Source organism: Galeopterus variegatus, unplaced genomic scaffold (genome assembly GCF_000696425.1).
Source record: "Galeopterus variegatus unplaced genomic scaffold, G_variegatus-3.0.2 Scaffold515, whole genome shotgun sequence".
Classification (NCBI taxonomy): Eukaryota; Metazoa; Chordata; class Mammalia; order Dermoptera; family Cynocephalidae; genus Galeopterus; species Galeopterus variegatus.
The window spans coordinates 292,116-316,235 of NW_007726626.1; the positions used below are offsets into that span (position 1 = coordinate 292,116).

The window sequence follows — 24,120 nt, forward strand, 5'->3', positions numbered from 1 at the left end:
TTTTTATTATTAGCATATTCATTCTTACAAATTGTGATATTTCTTCATGCTGTTTGCCTGACCTATCACTTCCCCCCCCCCCCCACCCCCATGGCAAATTCTTAACCTCGGTGCTTTACTTGAAAAAACATTGTCTTGAGTCGCTGCTATATTCATTTCAAAATTTGGTGGTCCTATGAGGAAAACCATATTAAAATTTTCCTTTGGTCTTTTTTCTAAAAGTTTCAGTCCGCTGAACACTAAAAAAAAAATGGTTTGCAGACTGAGACCTTGTAAAGTACGTAGTTTGGGGCCTACAGAAAATTTTTGGATTGAAGTGAAGGCACTGAAAATAGAACGTTATAATTGAAATGTCAGCAAATATAACTTTAACAATTGCAGTTGATGCTACTGGAATATTAAATATACCTGTTAAATACATTTTTTCTCTTCAGTATATGAATTTTAATATGCATTTTCATATCTCTCCAGCCATATTTCCTATATCAATAGTCCCCTGTGGCAACTTTGTCTTTGAATACAAACTATGCATGTTCAATATTTGAGTAGTGATAATGGGTTTTATTCTATAAATAACAGCCTTAGTACCCTAAACTACAGCCAGAAGAACTTTACCATTTGCAGGAACTATAGTGCTTTGTATTCCAAATGGCAGTTTTCATGTTTTATTCATTACCAGTAAACAAACACAGTACACATGAAGGAAACTGTTTATTAGTATAGAATGGGCAAATCTATCACTGTGTTAGTGGGGTGCCCTCTATCTACTGGGCTGGCATGTCTGAACTGCTGAATTATGGTATTCCAGGGGCCTTCCAGAACAACTTGACAGTCCAAGTTATATTTGAATCAGCAATCTAAATGGCCCAGAACTGACAGGAACTCCAAACGATGGAGGAATTGTTGGAAATTATATTTTTTTCAGAGTCAGTTTAAGAGGTTCTTGTCCCCTCTGAAGCTTGCCCAGTAGCCTACCTACTCAGACCTTTCCTCAGAAAAGGGAAAATATTCTAGGTGTGTGGACAAGCAGTGAATGTATTCTGACTCTCTTGGTTTACTTTAAATTATGTGATTTTTTTTTGAACTGTATTCATAATATACTGTTCATTTTAATATTCTCAAATCTACAATTAAAATTGATACTTCAGTAAGAAGCACCATGTTTTATTATGTGGATTGATGTTCATCCTGGTGCACTATTGTAAGGGCCCAGATAAATCTAGGGTCTATAGTTTGTAATATTTGTCTTCCTAGATACTTTGTATCCGAAGGTCAGAATAGTATTCCACATGGCCTGAGTTGGTTGATGTGTGGATGGTATTTTTGTTTTGGTTTTTGTCAGGGCAGAACAAAGTAATTTAGCTAATATTTTAAAAATTAGGAGATTTCATAAACAGGAACAGATTCCTCCTTTCACTTGAATGTGAGGACAGGGCAGCCATTGTCAGGAGTGGAGTAGCAGCATCCCTCTCCAGAAAGGACTTTCATTGTCCCTGTCACTTCCAGTCTAATTTTGGCTGGCTACTCCTCTGTTTCAACCTTCTGGCTTCTGTTAGCATTTAGAGTTTTAACACCCTAAGGAAATTACTGCAGGGCTTCCCAACTGGTGTGCTGTGGGTTGGTTCCAGGTATGCTGAGGTACTAATTTCCTCAGACAAGTGAAGATGATGGGAAAAAAAGTTGGGAAGCGCTGAGTCAGCCATTGATTACTTCACGCATGGCCTGCTACCTCCCGGATGTCCCAAGATTAGGGGTTCAAGGAATCTTTTCAAATGGGGCGCCTGTCATGTTTATACCAAGCTGTGGAGAACTGTCACCTCTTAATTAGTCCATGTGCTCTTTCCCAGGTAGGTGCTCTTTACCAAGGAAGTTCTCTCTCTGATGTCCAAGGTATTTGATTCATCAGTGAATTGGTGCTTATTGAGCTTATCTCTTCTTATGTTGCCTAATAGGGGTGGTTCAAACTGGCGCGTACTCACTCGTAACGTGCCATATCCAGGTAGGGCAGAGACATTACTTAGAGATGATATGTTTGAAAACATTTTTTATGTATAACTACCTCGAAAAAAATGATGACTGAAAGTTAAAATATGTGATTGTTTTTTCAGGTACTACTAGTTGTCTGTAAAAGATCTGAAGAACTGAAAAATTCCTTAGCTGTGCAGTGAATTATTATCACTTTTATACATTATGAAAATGATAAAATCTGTTAATCAAATGTGTTCATTCAGAAGAATACCCGAGGAGAAATGTATAAGGAGCAAGAATGGATGAAAATGTTATTGTCAGTAGGTTTGACATTTAGAAATTTAGGAGTATTGTTTGGCCTGAGTTTCTAAATGGCACTGTAACATAATATAGTTGGCCGTGTTCAGTTTAATGATGTACATTGTCCGCATTTCCCATCTGCAATGGAGTGGATATGTGATACAGAATAGGTTATGTTTTATTTTATCAATTTAAATACAGCTGTGCTTCAGGACATAACAGTGAACTCAGGAGTGGATGCTGGGCCATATTTCTGGCCCTGTGGGACCTTTTAGTTTTAATGGACTATGAGGATTATGGAAAGCCCCTGACACTTCCATTCAGGCATGGCTGTGCATGAATGGCCGTACTTTGGAAGACACACGCAACACTTCTGAGATCATTTTGCAGAGTTTTCAAAGAATCAAAGATTGATAATCGGTGAGATAAAAATCAGGTACCAGCAAGCATCAAATACATTTTGTACAATTATAGCTCTCCAAGGGACTGAAGAGTGTGCTAAATTAACAGTACATGTTGTGATACATTTACATCCAGATATATTAAATGCTAGATTAAACAAGAAAACATCTTTGGGGAGTTTAGTGGACAAAATAGACGTGTCATTAACTCTATATAAAATACAATTAAAGGCCAGGGAAATTCCCAGTATGTTGTACAAGGGATTGAAATGTGGGACCTGAACCAGTTCTGTCCAACAGAAATATGACTCAAGTCACTTACGTAAGTTTGGAGTTCTAATCACCACGCTAAAAAAGAAAAGACAGTGGAAATTACTTTTAATAATACATTTTATTTAACCCGGTATATCCAAAATGTGATCGTTTGAGCATATAATCAGTATAAAATGATTAATGAAATATCAAACATTTTTTTTTTTGTATAAGGTCTTCAAAATCTGGAGTGTTTCACACTTGCAGAACAACTTAAATTGGAGCAGCCCCATTCGAAATGCTCAGTATACATAGGTGGCTGATGGCTACTTGAGTAATCACTAGTAGTCCTTGGCCTTTTGCCTCTTTAGTACTGGGAACAGAGATTTTATACTGTTCTATTTCGTACTTTCGTTACAGTTTTTCTCTTTACTCTGAAATCTAGAGTCCTCCTTTATTTTTAATGATAGAAGGGATTTAGTTGAAAAGGGGAGGAAGAAGTTTAAGTATTTGTTGATTCAGTAAATGAATGATAGAAGTTCATAGTGAAAGAGATTAAGGCATGGATTTCCTAATAAGGGAATAAGACCACTGATATTAAAGAGGCAAAAAATGGGCGAATATAGAAGTTACTGAATATCAAAGCTTGACTAATTCTGGAATAGATGAAATTTGTAAAAATAGAGTTAAGAAATCTCCATAAGCAGGAATTCTAGATGATAGATTTTCAGAACGACCTTTACCTCTGTATGTCTTAAGTTTGTTTGGATAATATTACTATGAAAAGTTGTAAACCGATCTTCAGTTGTCTTTCTTTCTCTGTAAAAAGAGAGTGTGGCATATTAATGTATGTTTTCTGGAAATGTGGTGTCCTTAAAACTTCGTTTTTCTCCCTTCTTAAATTAGAATAATTTAAGATGATAAGATACCCAGAGAGGTTCATGTGATTTTTTACTGATCTTGTTAGGTACCAGCATCTCCTATGGCCTAGTAGTATTGTTTAGTTCTGTGTTTTAAAAATCAAAATAATATTTAATAAGAAAAAATTTGACTCACTGTTTTTGCTGAATACCTTCTACAGATTGCATTTCTTAAATTGTCCAAACATGACAAACATACTGCAAGGTAGGCATCATTTTAGCCAATTAGTGGATGTGGAAAAACTGAAATTGAGAGCGATTGTGACTAGGCCACAGCCATATAATTTGGAAGTAGAAGAGATGGGATTTGAATTCAGGGCTGTAAGATGCCAAATCTCATCCAGCATCAGGAGAGGAATGATGTGATTTAAGGAAGTATAATTGCCTCTGATGAACCCTGCAATTATCTTTCACGGTCTTACAAAAATAAGGGGGTGGCTTTCCAGTATTTCTGAGGCCCCTGTGACTTCTGGGGTATGTGGGGGGGGCAGTATTCTTGCATAATGTCTCTAGAAACACTTCCATTAAAAACAAAATGTGCTGGCAAATAAGAGCTCTGTTACTCTTTAATTTAGACCCGTTCAATGCATAGAACACAACCATGGAGAAATGCTTCCCAAGACACAGACCCTCAGTGGCTACTGCTCAGAACCTGAGGAGGAGACCACCAAGACTCTTCAGTGACCACATGGATCCACAGTGTGAATGCTGTAGTGACGAGCCATGCATTTCAGTGCTTTGTAGCACTGCTGTGATCTGGCCACATCTGTAATTATATAAACTTGTTGTCCATGCTTATAGTATCGTACACACTAGCAAAGTGCTGTAATTTAGAAGTATACTGCTCCTGGAGTTCTTCAGAAATTATTTATCTCCTTACCACTTATGGTGTGAGGGAAATGCCTCACACCATAATGGGGCAGGAGGGTAGAGACTTTGGGATCAGACAAAAGTGAGTTCAAATCCGGGCTGTGCAGTTTGATAGCCATTGAACTCTATTTCTTAACTTGTGAAGTGGAGGTTAATATTCTTTCTTTACAGGGTTACCAGGATTACTTAAGATAATATGTGTAAAGTACTTTCCATATTTCCTGGCACATACTTTATTCATGGATTGTGTTTTTATTGCTGAGATACTATTGTAAATGATATACTCCTTTAAATTACACTAGACAAGGTGACAGATACATTTCTGAGCACTTCAAGTGTCTGTGGTAAAACCATAGGAAAAGAAATTATTTACAGTCACAGATAAACTCTGTTATAATGCAGTGCTTTATTGAACTGTGCTTAGAAAAGAAATCCTCACTGCTCATCTGCAGAATTCTCCAAGGCCACAAGTACGTCCTTTGCCACCTCTAGAGGATCATCCAGCTACTGCTGTGTCCATAGGCTCAGCTGGGAAATAGTGAAAATGTTGCTCTCAATGGTCCCCATTTTTATGTACTAAGAATTTCTGTTCAGAGTGGCATAGAATAAAGATAACAGGCATGGTAGGTTACAGTTCACATAATAGTTATCCATTTTATTTCTGCCCAAAGCAGGTTGGGAGCTACTGGGAATGAGAAGATTGGTTAAATTTCATGAGTGCACCAATGCAGAATTAGAACTCAAACTCTGTTGACCAATATTAATGTAATCCACCTCATTACGTATGTTTTTTAGGTGGTGCATTTTTCAAATGCAGGATGCCTAGACTTTACAGCTTTATAAGTGGAAGGAGATGGGAAGATCTTCAACACTTTAATATCATAGTTGAGAAGCTGAGGCCCAGAAAATTGAACTAACTTGCCAAATGGCACAAAGTAATTAATGGTAGCATTGCAGTGTAATTAAGGAAGAATGACCAGATTGTTTTCTCCATGTAATTTGACATGAATCTCACCACTTTTTTCTGTTTTTGAATCTTATATAAATGAAACCATGTGATGATTTCACTTTTACAAGTGGTTTAATTTTATTTAACATTAAGCTTATGGATTTTATCCATGTTTTTTCATGTAGCAGTTGTTCCTTGCTTCTTTCTCATTGCTGTATAACATTTCATTGTTTGAATATACCATAACTATCCATTCTACTGTTGATGGGCATTTGGTTTGTTTACAGATTTTGGTTATTGCATATAGTATTCTTGTATGTACTTTGGTGAATATGAGGGTACTTTAAAAAGTTTGTGGAAAAATAGAACTAAAAGATAATACAAATCTTTCCCTGAACTTTTTGAAGACTCCTTCTGTATTAACTAATTTTTCATTTTAATATTGTTCATTTTATTAGCTATCATTTATGATTAGTACTTCTGGTGTCCTCTTTAAGGAATCTTTACCTATCTCAAGATCATGAAGATATTCTCTTTAATTTTTTCTGCAAATATTATCGGTTTACCTTTCGTCTTAAATCTCCATTCATCTGGAATAGATTTTTGCACATGATGGGAGGTAAGGGTCAAAATTAACTCTTTTCCCCCAGGAGGTATTCATTTATTGAAATACTGGGCACCATTTATTGGAAAATCCATCTTTTCCTAATTGCAAGACAGTACCACTTTTATCATAAGCAAGTGACCTGATCAAAATTATGTGCAAGTCCATTGATGAGTGTATCTAGACTTGTGTATCAATTCCAAAATGTCTTAATCATGAGAATTTTATAATAGGTCTTGATACGTGAGTATGTAAGTCCCACAACTTTGTCTTTTTTCTTTAAGACCACCTTGGCTAGTCTTGGTTCTCCAGTACACATTAACCTCCACACAATGGGCCTTAGGATTTTAACTGGGTTTGTATTCAGTCTCCAGGTCAATTTGAGGAGAATTTACACATTAATACTGACTTTTCCCACCTATTAACATGGTATATCCCTCATTTACTTAGGGCTTCTTTAATTTCAGTATTGTTTTGTTTTTTCAGTGTAGGTGTTTTGAACATCTTTTGAGTTTACTTTAGGTGTTTAATTCTTCAATGTTATATATTTTTTAGACTTTAAATTTCTTATTAAAATTGTTTTTTGTCTGGTGTATTAATTTTTGTACTTTTACCTTGTATTCAGTTACCTAGCTAAAATTGTGTGTTAGTTACAGTGTTATGATGGTAAATTCTTCATATTTTGTACTGTACAATCATGTTCTCCATGAATTACCATTCCAGACATGTAATAAGAAGATGATAAACATATGTTGGTTATTCAATAATATTTATGTGGGAAAAAAAATGGAGTGAGATTTAGGTGGGAAATTAGGCCTAAAGATGTTGATTTGGGGGCCGAGCCTGTGGCGCGCTCGGGAGAGTGCGGTGCTGGGAGAGCAGCAGTGCTCCCGCCACGGGTTCGGATCCTATATAGGGATGACCGGTGCGCTCACAGCGCTCATTGGCTGAGTGCGGTGCGGCCGGTCTCAAAAAGGAAAAAAAAAAAAGATGTTGATTTGGGGGCCGAGCCTGTGGCGCGCTCGGGAGAGTGCGGTGCTGGGAGAGCAGCAGTGCTCCCGCCACGGGTTCGGATCCTATATAGGGATGACCGGTGCGCTCACAGCGCTCATTGGCTGAGTGCGGTGCGGCTGGTCTCAAAAAGGAAAAAAAAAAAAAGATGTTGATTTGGGAGTTACCTGTGGAAGTGATAATTGAATCTCTGATAGTTGAACTTCCTGAGATAAAACAGACAGCAAGTACATCTTAAAATTGAGAGTCTTGGAAGCCATCCCCTTTTAGAATCTTCAAAAGACAACTAATGGTAATGGTTAGAGAAAATGGAGATAAGAATCAGAAGTCATTGAAATGGGGGAGAATTTTCCAGGTGCAGGTCATCTGTAATGCCAGATATACATCAGTGATCAAAGAGACCATGGGAGAGGGGTGGATAAAAGAGTTAATGAGTTATGATTATAGGTCTGAGGAAGGACAGAAATTGTTCTGTAACTACATGTAGTAGTAAAACTAGCTGAAAGTTAGTATTGATGAAGTAGTTATCTGAACATTTGGAAGGCAGGAGGTGACTTCAATGCTGTAGAAGAGTATGGAATGAGAACCCAGATATGGTGAGGGAAGGTAAAGGCCCTGAGCCAAATAAAAAGCTTTTAAAAAGAATAGCTGGAATAGAAGAATATATGTCATAAAGCATTTCATGAACCTGAAGGCTGAAGCACATTGGAGTTTGAAGCTTAGGAGCAAAAATAAAAGAAATGCCATTATGGAAGTTAGCAACCAGCAGCCTTCCATCATGAAGGAAAGGAGTATGTTTTGGACAAGGATTGCCATCTACAAAGATCCTTAAGTAGTATATGCCTTGCTCTTATGTGACACTTGTGTTCATTGAGATGCTGATCAAATGCACTTTTCAAATTAAGGTTGAATGACAGGTTCATGTGCATACTTCATAGCTCTATTCCTGGTTACTAGCAAGTTGTCATCTACTTGGTTCTGTAAAACTGAAATGCAGTGATTTTCATCCTCCATACCTTGGCTCTTTGAAGAGATGAAGTATGTGTTCAGCCACATACCTGATACTTGCTTTCCCCAGATTTATTAGTGCTTTCCCAAAGTGTAGTCTGCCACCACCCTCCTTTTTTAATCTTAAAATATGTGCTATGTGAGGAGTTTTTCATCTTTTAATCCCCGATAATAGGCAGGGAGATTTATTATGTAAATGAGAGAATAAGGATGTATGATTAGGAATTTTATAGTTCCTTTATAGATCTTTATTTTTTTTACATTTTAATGCCATTTTTAGAAAGTTAACTATTTGAAGGCATGAACTTTCTGCTTAGCTTTTTAAAAATGATATATAAATTCTATTTGGTTAATTCGAGATTATTTAATACTATATTCGTGTTAGTACCTTTAGAATTAGAAAAGAATGTAATGTAATTTAGTTGCATTTAAACACCCTGACTGAGGGAAACATATTTTGCTAAAATAATGAGTTACTTTTTTGAAATTATGTACTTTAATAGCTGTTTGGGGTAGTAGGCTACTGTGAAATATATTTTCAGAATTGACTAGTTTATACTAAATGATATTTGTGATGTGAAAAGTTAAATCCCTGCACATGTTTGGATATCTCTGAGGAAAGAGAAAGGAGGATTTTTATTAAATTCATTAGTCTTGGGTTTCATGAAGGAGATTGTTTTAAAAATTCTAAAATCTTAGAAAATCTGTAGAAATTAAAAAATGATTTAAGGAAAGTATTAATTTCTAATTAGGGTAGAAACTTTTAAAACATTGGCTTTATTGTAGTATTGGGCAAGATTTTAAATGATCTCAGATTTGGAATATATTTTTCTTTTCCTTTATTGCAAAATGAGATTATGCCTTCAGTTCACAAATATTTATTTTTATCTGAGAGTAAACACCATAACTATCTTGTTGCAATTGGATACTTAGCTGTTTTCCACAAATAAATATACCCCACTGTTGTACATTGCATGAGGAATTTGTATCAATGTTACTTATTAAGAATCATCATAGAATAGTACTGAAAATCATGAAGACCGGAGTCCAACTGTAGGTTTTAAAATCCTGATTTTGCTGCTTACTAGGCAAGTTACTTCTCTGTGTTTCCACATCTGTAAAATGAGAATAATAATTACACCTACCTCACAAGTTGTAGGAATAACGCAACTTAATGTACGGTAAGCGTAGTTAGAACAGTTCCTAGCGCGTAGTAAATTTGTGTCAAGTATTTGCTGTTGCTAGGGTGACTGTTACTACTACTTACCTTTACTACTGGGGATTGACACCCATTCCACTTAACAAACAGTTTGAATTCAGTTCTTTGGCTAGCAGCTTTCCTACTCTGCATCTCTCAGAATGTAGGAGTACTTAGCCACCTTTGGGAATAAAGCTGGAGAATTTAAAGAATTCTTTTAAAACCAGGAGTTTTTTTGAGTGATACTATATTTAAATTAAAACATAAAAATACATTCACAGTGTTTATTGGGGAAATACATGTGAGCACTTAATCTGTTTACTCCCAATATTTATCTGATCAAGATATTTCACTTCTGGATATTTTTAAAAATTAGGGATTAATCTGTATATTATCTATTTATAGGATGAATCCTGATTTTAGTATTTTCATTTATATATATCTCCAAATCAGTTCTTAAGCCTGCAATTGGGCAATTTTTGTCTCTATTATTTTCAAAATGCTATTGACATTCATTGACTGCTGCACTATGATTTTTCAAAATCATTTAATGTTTTGGAGTATTTTTTTAAAAAAAGGTAAACTTATTTATGTAACTGACATACTGTTCAGGATTTTATTTCTGATCAGTTTTTCACCAGTGCTTGGCTTGTGTGTGACACACACGTGTATGCTATCTGTGAGCATATTTTTCATTGATTCATATTTGAGTAATATTTTGAAATATTTGATCTTTCATCAGAGATGTCAGAAATATTAAGAATCATGCAGAACATAACATAATTTAGGAAAAAAAGTCTTGTCGTTTTTCCATAGAGTTATCTTATATTTTGGTGTTCCTGGTTTATCATTTGTATTATAAATCCCTCTACATCGTAAGACAAATATGCACCTAAGACACTAGAAGTTAGACTTTCAGAATTACCTTTATTATTTACTTAAAATGAATCTTTTCTTTATATCACATATATATTAGAGTCTATATTAGAGCTTCTTTTCTATATTAGAGTCTCTTTGTAGGATAGGCGGACTAGTGTAAATATGTTAGTTCATAGGATACTCATTTGGGTGTTTGTATACATATACATTCTTTGTAAACTATATATGTCTATTATCGATATGTGTATAATTGTCCTCAATCTCAGACTGAAATCTACTAATCCCCAATACATAACCTTTCCCTGAAATGTTTTTCTCCCCATTTTCAAGACTCAGCTTTGTGTCACCACCCCTATGAAGCGTCTGTGATTTCTTTCAACTTCCCACTATACTCTTTTCTTTCACCAGAGCACCTATGATGTTAATCAAGGATGGGATCTAGATATGGATTAAAGAATATTGACTTTAATCACAGTTATTTTCATTGTATAATGTGGATATTGATCCTAGTTAACTAGAAGGGCTTTGCTTTGTACATGAATTTAACTGAATAACATGTAAAGCCCCTAGTTGGTTCAAATATATGGTAAACATTCAGATGATAGTAGATGTTATTGTTATAATTATTATACTTATTTATATTGGCTCACCTTTGACTTTCTTTAAGGGGGTATGGTGGTATGTTCTAGAGGATTGAATTATGTCTTCCCAAAACTCACTGAAGCTTGAAATTAGAAACTTGGCCCCCACTGTGACTGTTAAGAGGATGGGAAACCTTATTATGGTAATTGAAAGGTGGAGCATGCTTTGTACATGAATTTAACTGAATAACATGTAAAGCCCCTAGTTGGTTCAAATATATGGTAAACATTCAGGTGATAGTAGATGTTATTGTTATAATTATTATACTTATTTATATTGGCTCACCTTTGACTTTCTTTAAGGGGGTATGGTGGTATGTTGTAGAGGATTGAATTATGTCTTCCCAAAACTCACTGAAGCTTGAAATTAGAAACTTGGCCCCCACTGTGACTGTTAAGAGGATGGGAAACCTTATTATGGTAATTGAAAGGTGGAGCCTTGAAGGGGTGATTAGATTGTAGGAGCAAAATATTTTGAGAATGCAAATTTCATTTAAATGTCAACCATAATTAAGCATGTGCCATTTGCTTTTCTCCTCAGGTTTTACAGTTTGATGGAATGTTTTCCCTATAATTTAATAAATATTTGTTTTATTTCACATGAATTAATTCAAAAGTGGATAAGAGCGACATATTTTAATCAACTATTGTTGTGATGGACTAGTAAATAAATTTATTCCCTAAGCAAACTGTTTACTGTGTATTTGAGTGAGATTTATCTTGCTTAACATTGGCAGGCTAAGTATACAGTGTAACAATTAATAGGAAAGCCACATATGTATACTGCATGCTGAGTAAAGCAACTTATTTTTCTTTAGTAATTTCATTAATCTTTAGTGTATACATTTTTTAGCTATTTACCCTGCAATATATATGGCTATGTTCTGACAATACCCATTAAAGCGAAGTAGAGAAATTCTTAGACTTTATGAACTATGAATTCTAAATTGGTACCATATACATACTTAGGATTATTTTCAGTTGCTTTCAAAATTTTAAATTTTCTATGTATAAATCAAACAACCACGTTTTATTTACATATAGTGCTGGGAAATGAGCTGGAGGTTAATACATAGCTAGGCACCCTTATCTTCCCTCTCTTTCACCAGCCTCTGAAAAACCCGAAAGATTTTAACATCTTTAGCATGATGGTTAAAAATACATCTTCATAGATAGGATTAAAAGAAGGATGTCTGTGTTCTTCATCTGGCAGTGCAGACTTGTGTGTGGCCAAGTTACTTTTGGCAGAATGTAGTCATACATGTGGAAGTACTTGCTATGTGCAAAGTACAAGTGGCACATGCTTATATCTTGTTACAATTTAGATCACAAATTAGAAATACAAAGACAAGATTTACTTGGCTTGTCAATCCTTTGCAGTACAAATCAGATTTTTGACTATACAGTTCTGGTAAAATGTCAATTACTTGAATCAGCATGGCATAAATTACAAACTGTTATACTGAGTACAATATATGTAAAAGAAATGCTTAATTGATTTGCTATGGTTATTTTCTTTTAAAAGTTTATTCTCTGGGTGCATAGAATGGTGGGGTATAGTGGAATGAAAGCTGAAAACAGATTAAAAGTAATTTCCGTGTCACCCTGCTTTGGTTTTCCTCCTCCCTCTGAAAATGGGCTGTTTATTCAATGAACTTTCCTTTTAAATGACTTCACAGGCTCCAGGGCATAACTTATTCCAAGTGGGACCTTAGTTCTTAAATTTTTCTCTTTCTGTGTTGCTATGTGCTTTTTTTAATAGTGAAGAATTCCTGGGTGGAAGCATAGTTTTAAGGAAACAAAAGTGGACAGAGGGAAGGACAGTTTTATAAATGGAGAATTTTCAGTTGATTTATTTGCAATTAATAGAATTTCAAGGGGAACATTATTGAATATGGGTTATTAGTGACCTTTGAATCCCCTTTCTCCTACTTCTACCAGCTATTGCGGCTTCAAATTCTCTTAATGGTTGAATTATAAACACTATACTGTGAGATCTAAGGGTGGAGATCCTATTTCCTGTGTATCCCCAGGCTCTTCCTAACAAAACACACAATCATGCTTGAAGGTGATATTGAGGAAGTGTAACTTTGTCTAGAGTAGGTCATAGCTGGTTCCTAATTTTCAGGAAAGTTCAAGTGGAAAGAGGAGTTTGGGCACTAGATTATAAATGTGATTAGGGTTAGGACTGACATTTGCAGAATATGTCAGACATTCTGGTATACACATTACATAACCCTCTTTTTCAGTATTTCTAGTAAGAAAAAGGGAGTTTTTATACCAGCTTAACAAATGTGGAAAAGGCGGCATGCAAAACATAAACAACTTTCCCCAAGTCACATTACCTCCAGGCGTTATATCTGGTGTTTATTCTATCTGCCTTTCATACCGGGATCTTTTCTATGGGAGCACCCAGACTTTCTCACATGGAGTGGAGCATCCCATTCATTTTTGCAATATTAGAGTTCCAGAAGTTTCTTTGTTGTCACTTGGATTGCCTGATGAGTTAAAGTAGAGGAGGTGAAACTTTGTGCATAAGTTTTTTTTCTGGAGGAAGGGATGTAATACCAGAAAGCCCCATTCATTTTTGCAATATTAGAGTTCCAGAAGTTTCTTTGTTGTCACTTGGATTGCCTGATGAGTCAAAGGAGAGGAGGTGAAACTTTGTGCATAAGTTTTTTTTCTGGAGGAAGGGATGTAATACCAGAAAGTAAGTGTGTAATTATGAAATATGTGCAGGAAATCATCTACATTGAAGTTTTTGAACTTTTTAAAAAATTCATCAGATATTTACTGTGATGGCCTTGTGGTGTAATTATGAAATATGTGCAGGAAATCATCTACATTGAAGTTTTTTTTTTTTTTGTCTTTTTTTCTTTTTTCCGTGTCCGGCAACGGATCGCAACCCTCAGATTCATCAGATATTTACTGTGATGGCCTTGTGTTACTAAATTTAATGGAAAATTGGATTACTTATTTTATTACGAAGATAATGCTTTCTCTATGGACTCTACCTACCCTAATTGAAGAGATGTCTATTATCACTCTAATTTTTAATCATAAATCATGAAAGTTATATGTGTTTCATATATAGACTTTACTTCAAACATAGAACATGTTTACCAAAATGGAAAATAAAGTACTATCCTTTACTGTTGTGAGAAACATCTCTCTTCATATAGGCACGTTACCTGTTGCCTGTATTGAAAAATATCTGAACACTAGTTTGCTTTTCTGTAGAGAATGATGTGTGTCCAGTGGAAATCCACATGTTTTTTCTTGGTAGTGAGATGTGTCAGGCTGTACAAGTTCAGAAATGAGACAGTAGGTGTCACCTGTCACCTAGCAACAAGCATTCTGCTTTATGTCTTTAGCTTCTCTCTTCATTTTAAGTCAAAATAGCTATGAAAACATAGCTGTCAGATTTGCATTTATCTCCAGAAATATTTAGATTAATCTTCAAATATTTTTAGTTTTCAAGATAACTCACTGTGACAGATGAATCAGAAATAACTTTAAATGGGGGAGAAAAACAAAAAGCAATTTATGTGGTAGAAACCTGATGTACAGAGCAGGGCAAACTTGGACCTGTTATATAATATCCCGTACTTAATATGCACAAAGCCTGCTTGTCAAGTTCCCTAAATGACTTTAAAAGTTATGGTAACTGAATAGAATATATATATAAACCTTTATTACTTGATTTTGTTTTTGTATCAGTACTGGAAAACACAAGATCACAACTAATGAAGCAATGATTTGTAAACCTGAATGTAGAAGACAGAATTCCAAATGGGATTGCTGTACCAGCACCAGAACTCAATTTACTTGAAACAGAGCAACTAAATTACCTTTGGGCAGAGTGTGTGGAATACCCAGACTAGTTAGTTGTCTGTAAACACATTTAAAACATGTTTCTCTGTCTTTCTTTAAAGATATGTGAAAGGATTCCAAGAGGAACAAGCAACAAGTGTACTTACAGGTCCTGAAGTATTTAGAGTGTATTAAGTACTAACCTTTAAAGACTGAGACCATAATAGATCATATAAGAGCAAGCAACCTGGTGCTATAGTATAATATGCCTGCACTCTGAGGTAATTATCCCAAAGTAACTGCTTATTTAAGTGGATAGCATCCACTTTCAGTATGACCAAGGTCATTTCTGTCATTCAGTGTGTACCGTCTTTGAATTCTTTTTTTTCGGTAGCTGGCCGGTATGGGGATCCAAACCCTTGACCTTGGTGTTACCAGCACCACGCTCTAACCAAATGAGCTAACTGGCCAGCCCCTGTCTTTGAATTCTAAAGAAAGCAGGGTGATCATGTGTGGAAATTTAGAGGAAAAAAGAAAGTGAATTTAGAAAATCATTCTCTACTGCTTACGGCTACTAAAGAGCAACAAGTGTAATTGGAATTTCTCCAGACCCTTCCCCTAAAATGTGAGTACTTACCCGTGGTTCCAGGCAGCAATATTTTTGTTTGAGTGAATCTACAGTCTTTCCAAAATGTAATATTTTATGCCTTCTCTTACTTCTTATATTTTTCATATTGAAATAAGTGACCGATCCTTTGCTTTTCTTCACCTAATGATAGTTGAGAACTGTTTCTGAAGCCAGGCAAGTGAGTAACAAAACCATGTGTTATGAGTTTTTTGATGAGGACACTGGCCTTTAAAACTTCTGTGTTTTGGGAAGATTAATTGTATAATTCCAGAAACCTATTTGACAGAGCTAACTAAATTTAATTCAGAAATTGATGAGCTATTAACTGTTATTGGAAATGTGCCATTTTCTTAGTGTGTATCATGGCTTGGTTTTGATAGATATTTAGGGAACAACCCAGAGGCCCCTTAGCATGAATAAAATTAGAGATTCATCTGTTCTACCATGTGGCTTCCATTTAGGGAATTTTTTTTCCTATTAAATATATAGGCTGTTGATTAAAGAGTGATAGTTCTTACGTGTATGACAGTTAATATTTTACAGATTGCTGTTTAGACATTACTTCAAGAAGGCTAGGCAGGGTAGATAGAGCAGGTATTGTAATTATCCCTGCTTCTGTGGAGAAGAAATCAGCCTTCAAAGAGACTGAATGACTTGTTTACAGTCACACAGCAAGTAGATGATACAGGAGAAACCTAGGGATCGGTCATCTCAACTCCAAACTGTGTCTTCATTCTTTCACCTTTATTTGTGCTACTTAAAGTATGTGGTGGGTGCTAGAGCAAGAGGTAGATCTTGAATACTTTCTTAGGAGCTTGAATTGGATGAGAACAAAAACTTCTATTGAACCAGGTCCTCCCAGCTTTAAAACATATAGAAGTATACATTTAAATTGTAGGTGGTTGCAAAGATAGTGTAGTAAACCACAAAGAGCCATTCACTTGAGACTAAGGCAGGGGTTTCATAAGAACCCTGACATTATCTAACTTGTTACCTTGGGTATGAAATTTATGTCTGATCGGTTCCATTATGTCAAGTCAATCTTAAAATAGTTCACGTGCTCAGCTTACAGACTGCTTTCAGAACAAATAACATTCAGATATTTTTTAAATCCCAAAATGCTGTGAAAATGTGTGATATTGTGTTATGGATAGTTCACATAATTTTTGTTTCAGTCTGTAGACTAATTGTGCAAAAAAAAAAAAAAAATATATATATATATATATAAAATTAAAGCCTAAGTTACTTGGGTAAGACATATCTGCATAATTGATATAAAGTAAAGTTTTTAAAAAAATTTTGTTTTCCTTCTGTTTCTAATTCTTAACTTCACTCTTTCATTTGACAAACACTTATTGGTCTCCTAAAATTTGCTTAGGCCTTCTGCTGTGTATTGGGAACCATAGATTAGAACGGTACTGTGTTAGCTCTTGCTTCTTCTCACAGTGCGACTATAAATTGGTTCAGCCAAGTACAATAGTATAGGGTGAGGGGGCCTGGATGGAGGGGTGAGTGGTAGTTGAAATCTACACTGGGCTCCTGTTGCCAGGCCCTGTCCCCCTTCTGATTAGAGTCTGTCTATGGCCTGCCCAGAGGAAGCATCCAAGCTAGCAGAGACCCTGGTGCACACAAGGTTTACATAGAAAGGTGTTCAAGTGTTCTTGGTATTAAAAACCAGACATTTTTAAACAAAACTTAGAGAATAAATAATAATGTATTCCTACAATGCAGTATTAAGAATTTTGGATTAAACGTTAATAAGTTTAATATCATAAGAAAATGCTCATGCTATATTAACGCATGAGAAAAGATTGCAGAACCACATTTTGAAATAAAACGAGCCAAAATGTAAGGTGAAGCCAGTTTTGAAGTACCTTGTACATTCTGCTAAGAAGTTGAAGCTGATTGGGTTAGGTGTATTTTGAAGAGTAAAAAGGACAAAATGTGTTCAATGAGAACGTGGTGTCTTAGGTGACTTCTTAAGTATTTCAGAGGATACCATATTATGATTTCATCATGTAAAATAGAAGAATTACATTCTGAATTTCAAGAGAGCATTTCTAGTCTGCCTCTATAATATTAAAATATTGCATTTCCTTTTTAGTAGCATTTCTGATAGTAAAAGCAGTAGTATATACTAGGGGATGTGCTTTGAGACATAAGAGACAGCTGTGTGTGTGTGTGTGTGTGTGTGTGTATATATATATATATATATATATATATATAAACCATATGTACATTTAATACTGGAATAAAATTAAAGGCCTGATCTCATCGTAAGCCAAGCCCATAGAATTTGTGAACTCTGCTACATTTCATTTAAGGCCTTATGAGTGAGTAGTTATTTTTCCATTCAAATGTATGGAAACATATACACAGGAAATGAAGCCCAGTACTGCAGTACATAGACATTGGCACAGAATGGGTGTTGCTAAGAACTCCAAGGCGTGTCCCCTCTTGAGTATAATTCTAAACGAAAAAAAAGTCAACTGTGCCTAATAAGCTGGCTCAACTGAATGCCAAAGAAAATTTGCCTCATGAAATGGAAATTCTGAAGCAAGTTACATAATGCTGAGAATGAATAAATAGGAAGGCTTACAAGATCCATCTAAATGGGGCAAATGGTCTATTGTAGTTAGAACTCTCCAATTAAGTAATACTTAATTCGGTGCGATCCAAGTGGTCATGGAGATTTGGAACCTTTTATGAGCCACATAAATATTTAATTTATATTTATTTAATTTTTAAGAAGTGACATAAATTATCTTAAATCATTTTTTAAAAGTTCCTTGAGTATTGGCCAACATAGAACCATCACAATTTATTCATATTAATTATTCTGCACGTTTATATCAACTGTAAGGAGAAAGAAATGATCATTTCCTCAGTAAAACATTACTTTAAAATCTCATAGTTGCTAAGAATAATGTAGCCAAGTGCTCTAATTTGAGTACTGGAACTTCTCTTTCATATAGTAAATTGCCTTATAAACCAGTTTTTGCCATTTTCTCTTCAGCCTTCTCTCTGTTGAGTCCCTTTCTTGGCATTCTCTCCTTCCTTCTCCCTCCCTCATCTTTGTCTAGGTCTTCATTGAGTTGTGCTCAGGATCTTGTCATAGCTGGTGTTCCTTCCTCTACTCCCTCATTTCTCAAAACATTTTGCCCTTTATGTGGCTGTTAAAGAGCAAGCAAAAACCCAACAACAAAAGAAAAGACATTCCTGAGCAATTATTTTCTGCCATGTCATTCCCCTAATCAAGAGCTTAAAGAGCTGTAGAATTAAGATGTGTGTTTTTTGTTTTTTTTTTCCCTAATGGAAGAACATTATCAACTTCTGGAACTTTTTCTCATGATTTTTTTTTTGTTTGTGCTTTGCTTGCAGGATCAATGTGACTCTAAAAACAAATGGATGAATGAATATCCATATGAAGAGGAAAACAATAAAGGTTGGTTAGTCAGACTCGATAATTGCATTGAAAACACTACTACTCTGAGCAGTGCTTTTGGGCAGTTATTTTCATTAGAGTACCTCCTTGTCTGAATATGAGACAGAGGTCAGTACTTATACACACATCTGTGTGTAAAATGTAATTTTTCTTTTTAACGTCTTAAGTATAAAGAAATTTGTAAGGAAGTTACCCATTTTTGTGCAAGTCTAACTATCATTCATTTTTAGAACTTAAGCTGGTATTTTAAGAATCAACTTTCAGATGAACATTGAAAAATGGAAAACTATTTGATACGACTGATCACTGGGGCCAATAAATAAATAAATAAATAAATAAACTGAAAAACAGAGCAGCCAGATTTTGTTGAACGTACATCAGTTCCTCCAACTATAACCCTAATACCAGCACCGTATAGTGCATGATTGCTGTCAAATGCTGTAGTCTCTACCCTGCAGACCCTGCTTTCCAGGGAGGAGTAGCGTCATCATGATAAGGCTTTAACTTCGGTTTCTCACAGACAAGTACAGTATGAACTGGGGGCTCTGGGAGGGGAGGCATTGAACTTCAACAGTTATCAAATGCTGGCCATCACTTTATTTGTGGTAGCCATTTCAGTTTTTCTTTTACTCTCCTACTGATTACAATATAAAAATCATAGGTAATACTCAGAAAATAACAGTATGCCAAACCATCTCCATTTTATAAACGAGGTTTTTATACTGAACAGGTCTGGTACAGAGGCATGTGCCTCATAACTCTGCATATAGCTGCACAACACATACACTGCCATGATTTCCTTCTCCCACTACTTTTACTACTTTCAAACAAATGTTTGCCATGCCTTGTCTTTTTCTGCCAGCCCACTTTCACAGTTACTTACAAGTAATTTTCCAGATTATAGCTTCCACTTAAAATGGCCTTCATACATCCTCATTGCTAAAACTGTTCCTTTCTAGTATTTGTATCTGCAAAGTTTTCAGACCTCTAGAAGGGGGTGTTGATTCAGAGATGGTACAAGGGAGACTTTGAGGGTATGTTCTTTTTGATGACCTCAGTATTGCCTATGTGGGCACATTTATGTTGTGAGAATTAACTATACTGTGTACTTATTTGTATGTGGATAAGTCTTGTGTTAGTAAACTGACTGGGGGAGGGGAGAGAGGAAAGGCCAGGTTTATAGTGTTTGTCAATTTCCATGTGGTGTATATACTGCTACTGGGGCTGGTTTCAGCGGTTTACTGACTGGCTTTCAAGATGGGTTAAAATTTACCAATTGTCTCTCATGAGCTGGGGATGAACTAGCTCTAATACACCATTAGTAATTCTCTTTATATAGTAAAGTTAATAATTTTTTATTTATTTCTTAAGACTAGGGGGGCTAAATTAAAATTTTTTTGCTTCATATAAACATGGAAATGTTCCTCTCTTGTTATCACGCAAAAGGTATTTATTCCTTTCATTATGCTTGATGTTGATATAGTATTACTCTGTTTTCATTCAATTGTCATTAAATTTTTATGTTTGAATGGATCAGTGTTGGCTTATGTTGTGTTTATAAATTTTGGCAGTATCATTGTTCTGTGACTAATTTTATTACGACAACTGAAGAAGATGGCAAAGAGAATCATTGTGTGACTACTTCCCTGAGGGTAAACTCTGAAAAATATTACCATGATTGAGGATAATATATGTTATTCATTCTAAGTGGTTGTGCCTTATTGCTCATAATTCAGGAGTTGAAAAGTCTTAGAGGAAGGAGCAGTGAGTGTTTTACTTAATATCTTTGTCCCATTAAATTATTTTGTTTCTCGTTGCTTTTTTTAATATTTTCATCTATATTTTCAGTTATAGATATCTTAGAACAGAGAATACATTAATGCTTGTTTTTGAAGCCTGCTTTGGATCGGGTGCTGTTAGTTTGAACAAAGTCTGATTCAGGGACAAATTGCAGAGTCTGAGAATTTATCTTTCCTGTATTTCAAATACATTGACAAGGTCAATATTAAGGTGAAATTTTAAAAATGTCAGCAGTGGAAGCAACATTGCCACTCTCTACATAATTGAAAAGGGATCTGAATATGGCTTTTAAAACTGTTTTGTATGTTTCCAGTTTGCCAGTGGTGATAAAATCTTGCCAAAAGCCACAGAATATCATGCTGTGCTTTTCTGCTTAGGTTCTAAAATTTAAATAGCCTACTTGGGATTTCTAAAATTTCTAAAATTTCTCTTGTGTCCATACTAAGAGTCTAATTTCCAGGAGCAGTCTTCATCTGCCCTTTCCTTAAAAAAAAAAAAAGAAATGTGTGTATGTGTATGTATGTATATGTATTAAGTTTTCCTTTTCTCAGTTTTTTAAGTTCTTTCCTTTACTCAATTTCATTGTACTTGAATATGTACCTGTATCACCTGCATGTGTATGTATGTATATGTATTAAGTTTTCCTTTTCTCACTTTTTTAAGTTCTTTCCTTTACTCAATTTCATTGTACTTGAATATGTACCTGTATCACCTGCCACTAGAAAAGGTCAAATGAATTCTAAAAAGATCCCAATCCTCCATTAATTCCTGCTCACAAACATCAGCATAAAACCTGATGGATGTTCTTTCATGCTTTTCAGCAGTTGCTCTCACTTTGAGTATGGTGGCTTGTTTGTGGACCTGCTCCTTGCTTTGCTTCCCTGCCACCCCCTGCCCCCACCATTTCAGTATGTTTACCCGGTGCTTCTCAGCAGCTGGCTTAGAGCAGGTGTTCAAAATATACACATGCATATACATTAGTCCAGCTTAAAACTTTTGCTCTGACTACCTCTGATGAACAGCTGCTTAAACCATCCAGCGTTAGCAGGGAGGTGACTTTTACTTCTCGCATTTGGAAACCCAGAGGACAACAGCAAAACTTTTCTGAGAACTATTTTATTCCATTCAATAAAGGATGTGTTTTATAGTGATGGATATACACAGTGTAGTTACTTTAAATTTCTTGTCCATGAAGTTCTGAGGATCTTTCTTCACACAGGATAGAAGGATTGTAATAGCAGCACTCCAGCTTTTCTTTCATTTTGAAGTAGCCATGGGTGATTAGAAAGCCAGTTTATGTAAATGAAGTGTGTTTTCAGCCCTGGGTATGATGAGCATACGCAGGGTTGCTGCCTGGGCAGGAAATGTGGAATCAAAAAAAGGTCTTGGCTCTGCAAATATCTGTATGATTTTGGACTGTCTCCTCCTTTGTGAAATTTAATTTTGTCATCTGCAAAGTGGAACTAATAATACATGTCCTACCTATTTCAAGAGATTGTTAATGAATGTGAAAGAAAATAAGACATTTGTGAAAAAGATTTAAAGCTTTAGAGTTCTAAAGGTATGCATGGTATTGATATTATTTTTATAGCATAAGAAAGATTCATGAAATTGTATGATTTCACATCACAAAGGAAAACATTTTCCCGATCGGAAGTGCCCTCAGAGATCACTCAGTCTAATGTGTACATGGTGCATGGCTACTGTCTGCATGAGTTGGTTACTTTAGCATTATGTTGAGTATTCCTTGGAATTTCCTAATTCAGTTTGCATTCATCCTATTTCCAGGCATAAGTAATTATATTAAAAGTTCTTCCTTTTATTGAGCCAAATCGGTAGATTTAATAATGATACCAACGAGTAGGTACATTTACAGTAGTTATTAAAATATCATCCTGAATTAGGTCACTCTCTTGTCAAGTCACTTCAACTTTGGTATCTCATTTCTCCTATCTGGGAAATGAGAACAAAATGAGAGCAAAATGATATGAAGGGATTTGAGAAAGATTATGGACTTATTGAAATAGAATAATAGCTTTATTATTCAAAAAGATGATGCACTGCTCATTTTAAAAACATTAAAGTATTAAAAGCAGCATCACCTCCCTGTCTCACACGTTCTGTTAACATTTGGTGGACATCATTTACAGCATCTCTGTGTATACGTACACACAGTATATAGAGACAGGTTTACACAAATAGCATATTTATACTTTGTATTTTCAGAAAAATAGGATCATATTTTTACTTTGTGTTTCTAGTGAAGAGTATTATTTTTTCAGTTTGCTTCCAATGTAATGGAAGAAATGAAAATTCAGTTTAAACTGAAGGCATTTATTAATTTCATATTAATGTACTATTACCAAAGTGATGTTATTACTTAGGAGCTAAGAAAAAAAGACAAGACTTTGAGTTTTGGTACAATAGTCCTCCCTTATCCCTAGTTCTGTTCTATGTGGTTTCAGTTACCTGGAGTCAGCTGCAGTCCAAAAATAGGTGAGAATAATAGTGTAATAAGATATTTTGAGAGAGAGACCATATTCACATAACTTTTATTACAGTACATTATCCTAATTGTTCTATTTTTTTTATTAGTTATTGTTAATCTATTAGTGTCCTAATTTATAAGTTAAACTTTATCATAGATATATACGTATAGTGAAAACCATTGCATACATAGGGTTCGGTACAATCTGTAGTTTCAGGCATGCACTGGGGTCTTGAACTATATCTTCCAGGGATAAGGGGAAACTACTCTAATTCTGTTTTTTAAAATGAGTGAATTAAACTTTAAACAGCATCTTTTGAGTTTTTGTTATGAAAGATAAGAAAATTAATGATATTTCTTTCTAATTCTTTTTTCCCTTGTTTTGTTTTACTATCATTTTAAAATTAAGTTTATTAACATTTATTTTCTGATTGTTAACCATTATCATCATAACTATTTATTGTTATTTCATTCAGAAATATGGAAACACTGCCTTCCGTGTGGCATCACAGTGAAGGCTGAAGCAAACACATCTTTTCACTTGTTCTTGGTTTGCTTTTTTTGTCTAGGTTGTCTATGAACTAATTCTTATTAACCTACAAGTTGAGAAACTTCATTGATTATGTCTTGGTTTTTGTCATTCTGTATCATTTTTTCTTTGGTATTACTCTTAAACTCTGAGAATGAGAAATAGAGTCTGGTGTTTTTTTTTTTTTTTGTCAATATACAATGTGGTTGATTATTGTGGCCCATTACCGAAACCTTCCTCCCCCTTCCCTCTCCCCCTCCCTCCCAACAATGCCCTTTCTGTTTTGCTTGTTGTATCAACTTCAAGAAATTGTAATTGTTGTGTCTTCTTCCTCCCCCCCGCCCCCTGCTTTTTGTGTATTTATTTATTTTTAGCTCCCACAAATAAGTGAGAACGTGATATTTCTCTTTCTGTGC

The 24,120-nt window shown here is 35.1% G+C and overlaps 1 protein-coding gene across 1 annotated transcript in view; it reads left to right on the forward strand.

Moving 5' to 3' along the window:
• Positions 1-24,120, forward strand: part of KLF12 (Kruppel-like factor 12) — a 422,257-nt gene that overhangs the window by 111,264 nt on the left and 286,873 nt on the right. The window contains exon 2 of the mRNA XM_008569592.1: positions 18,824-18,887. Within this exon, the coding sequence (XP_008567814.1) occupies positions 18,855-18,887 (33 nt within the window). The 5' untranslated portion in view covers positions 18,824-18,854. The remainder of the gene's footprint in view (positions 1-18,823; positions 18,888-24,120) is intronic.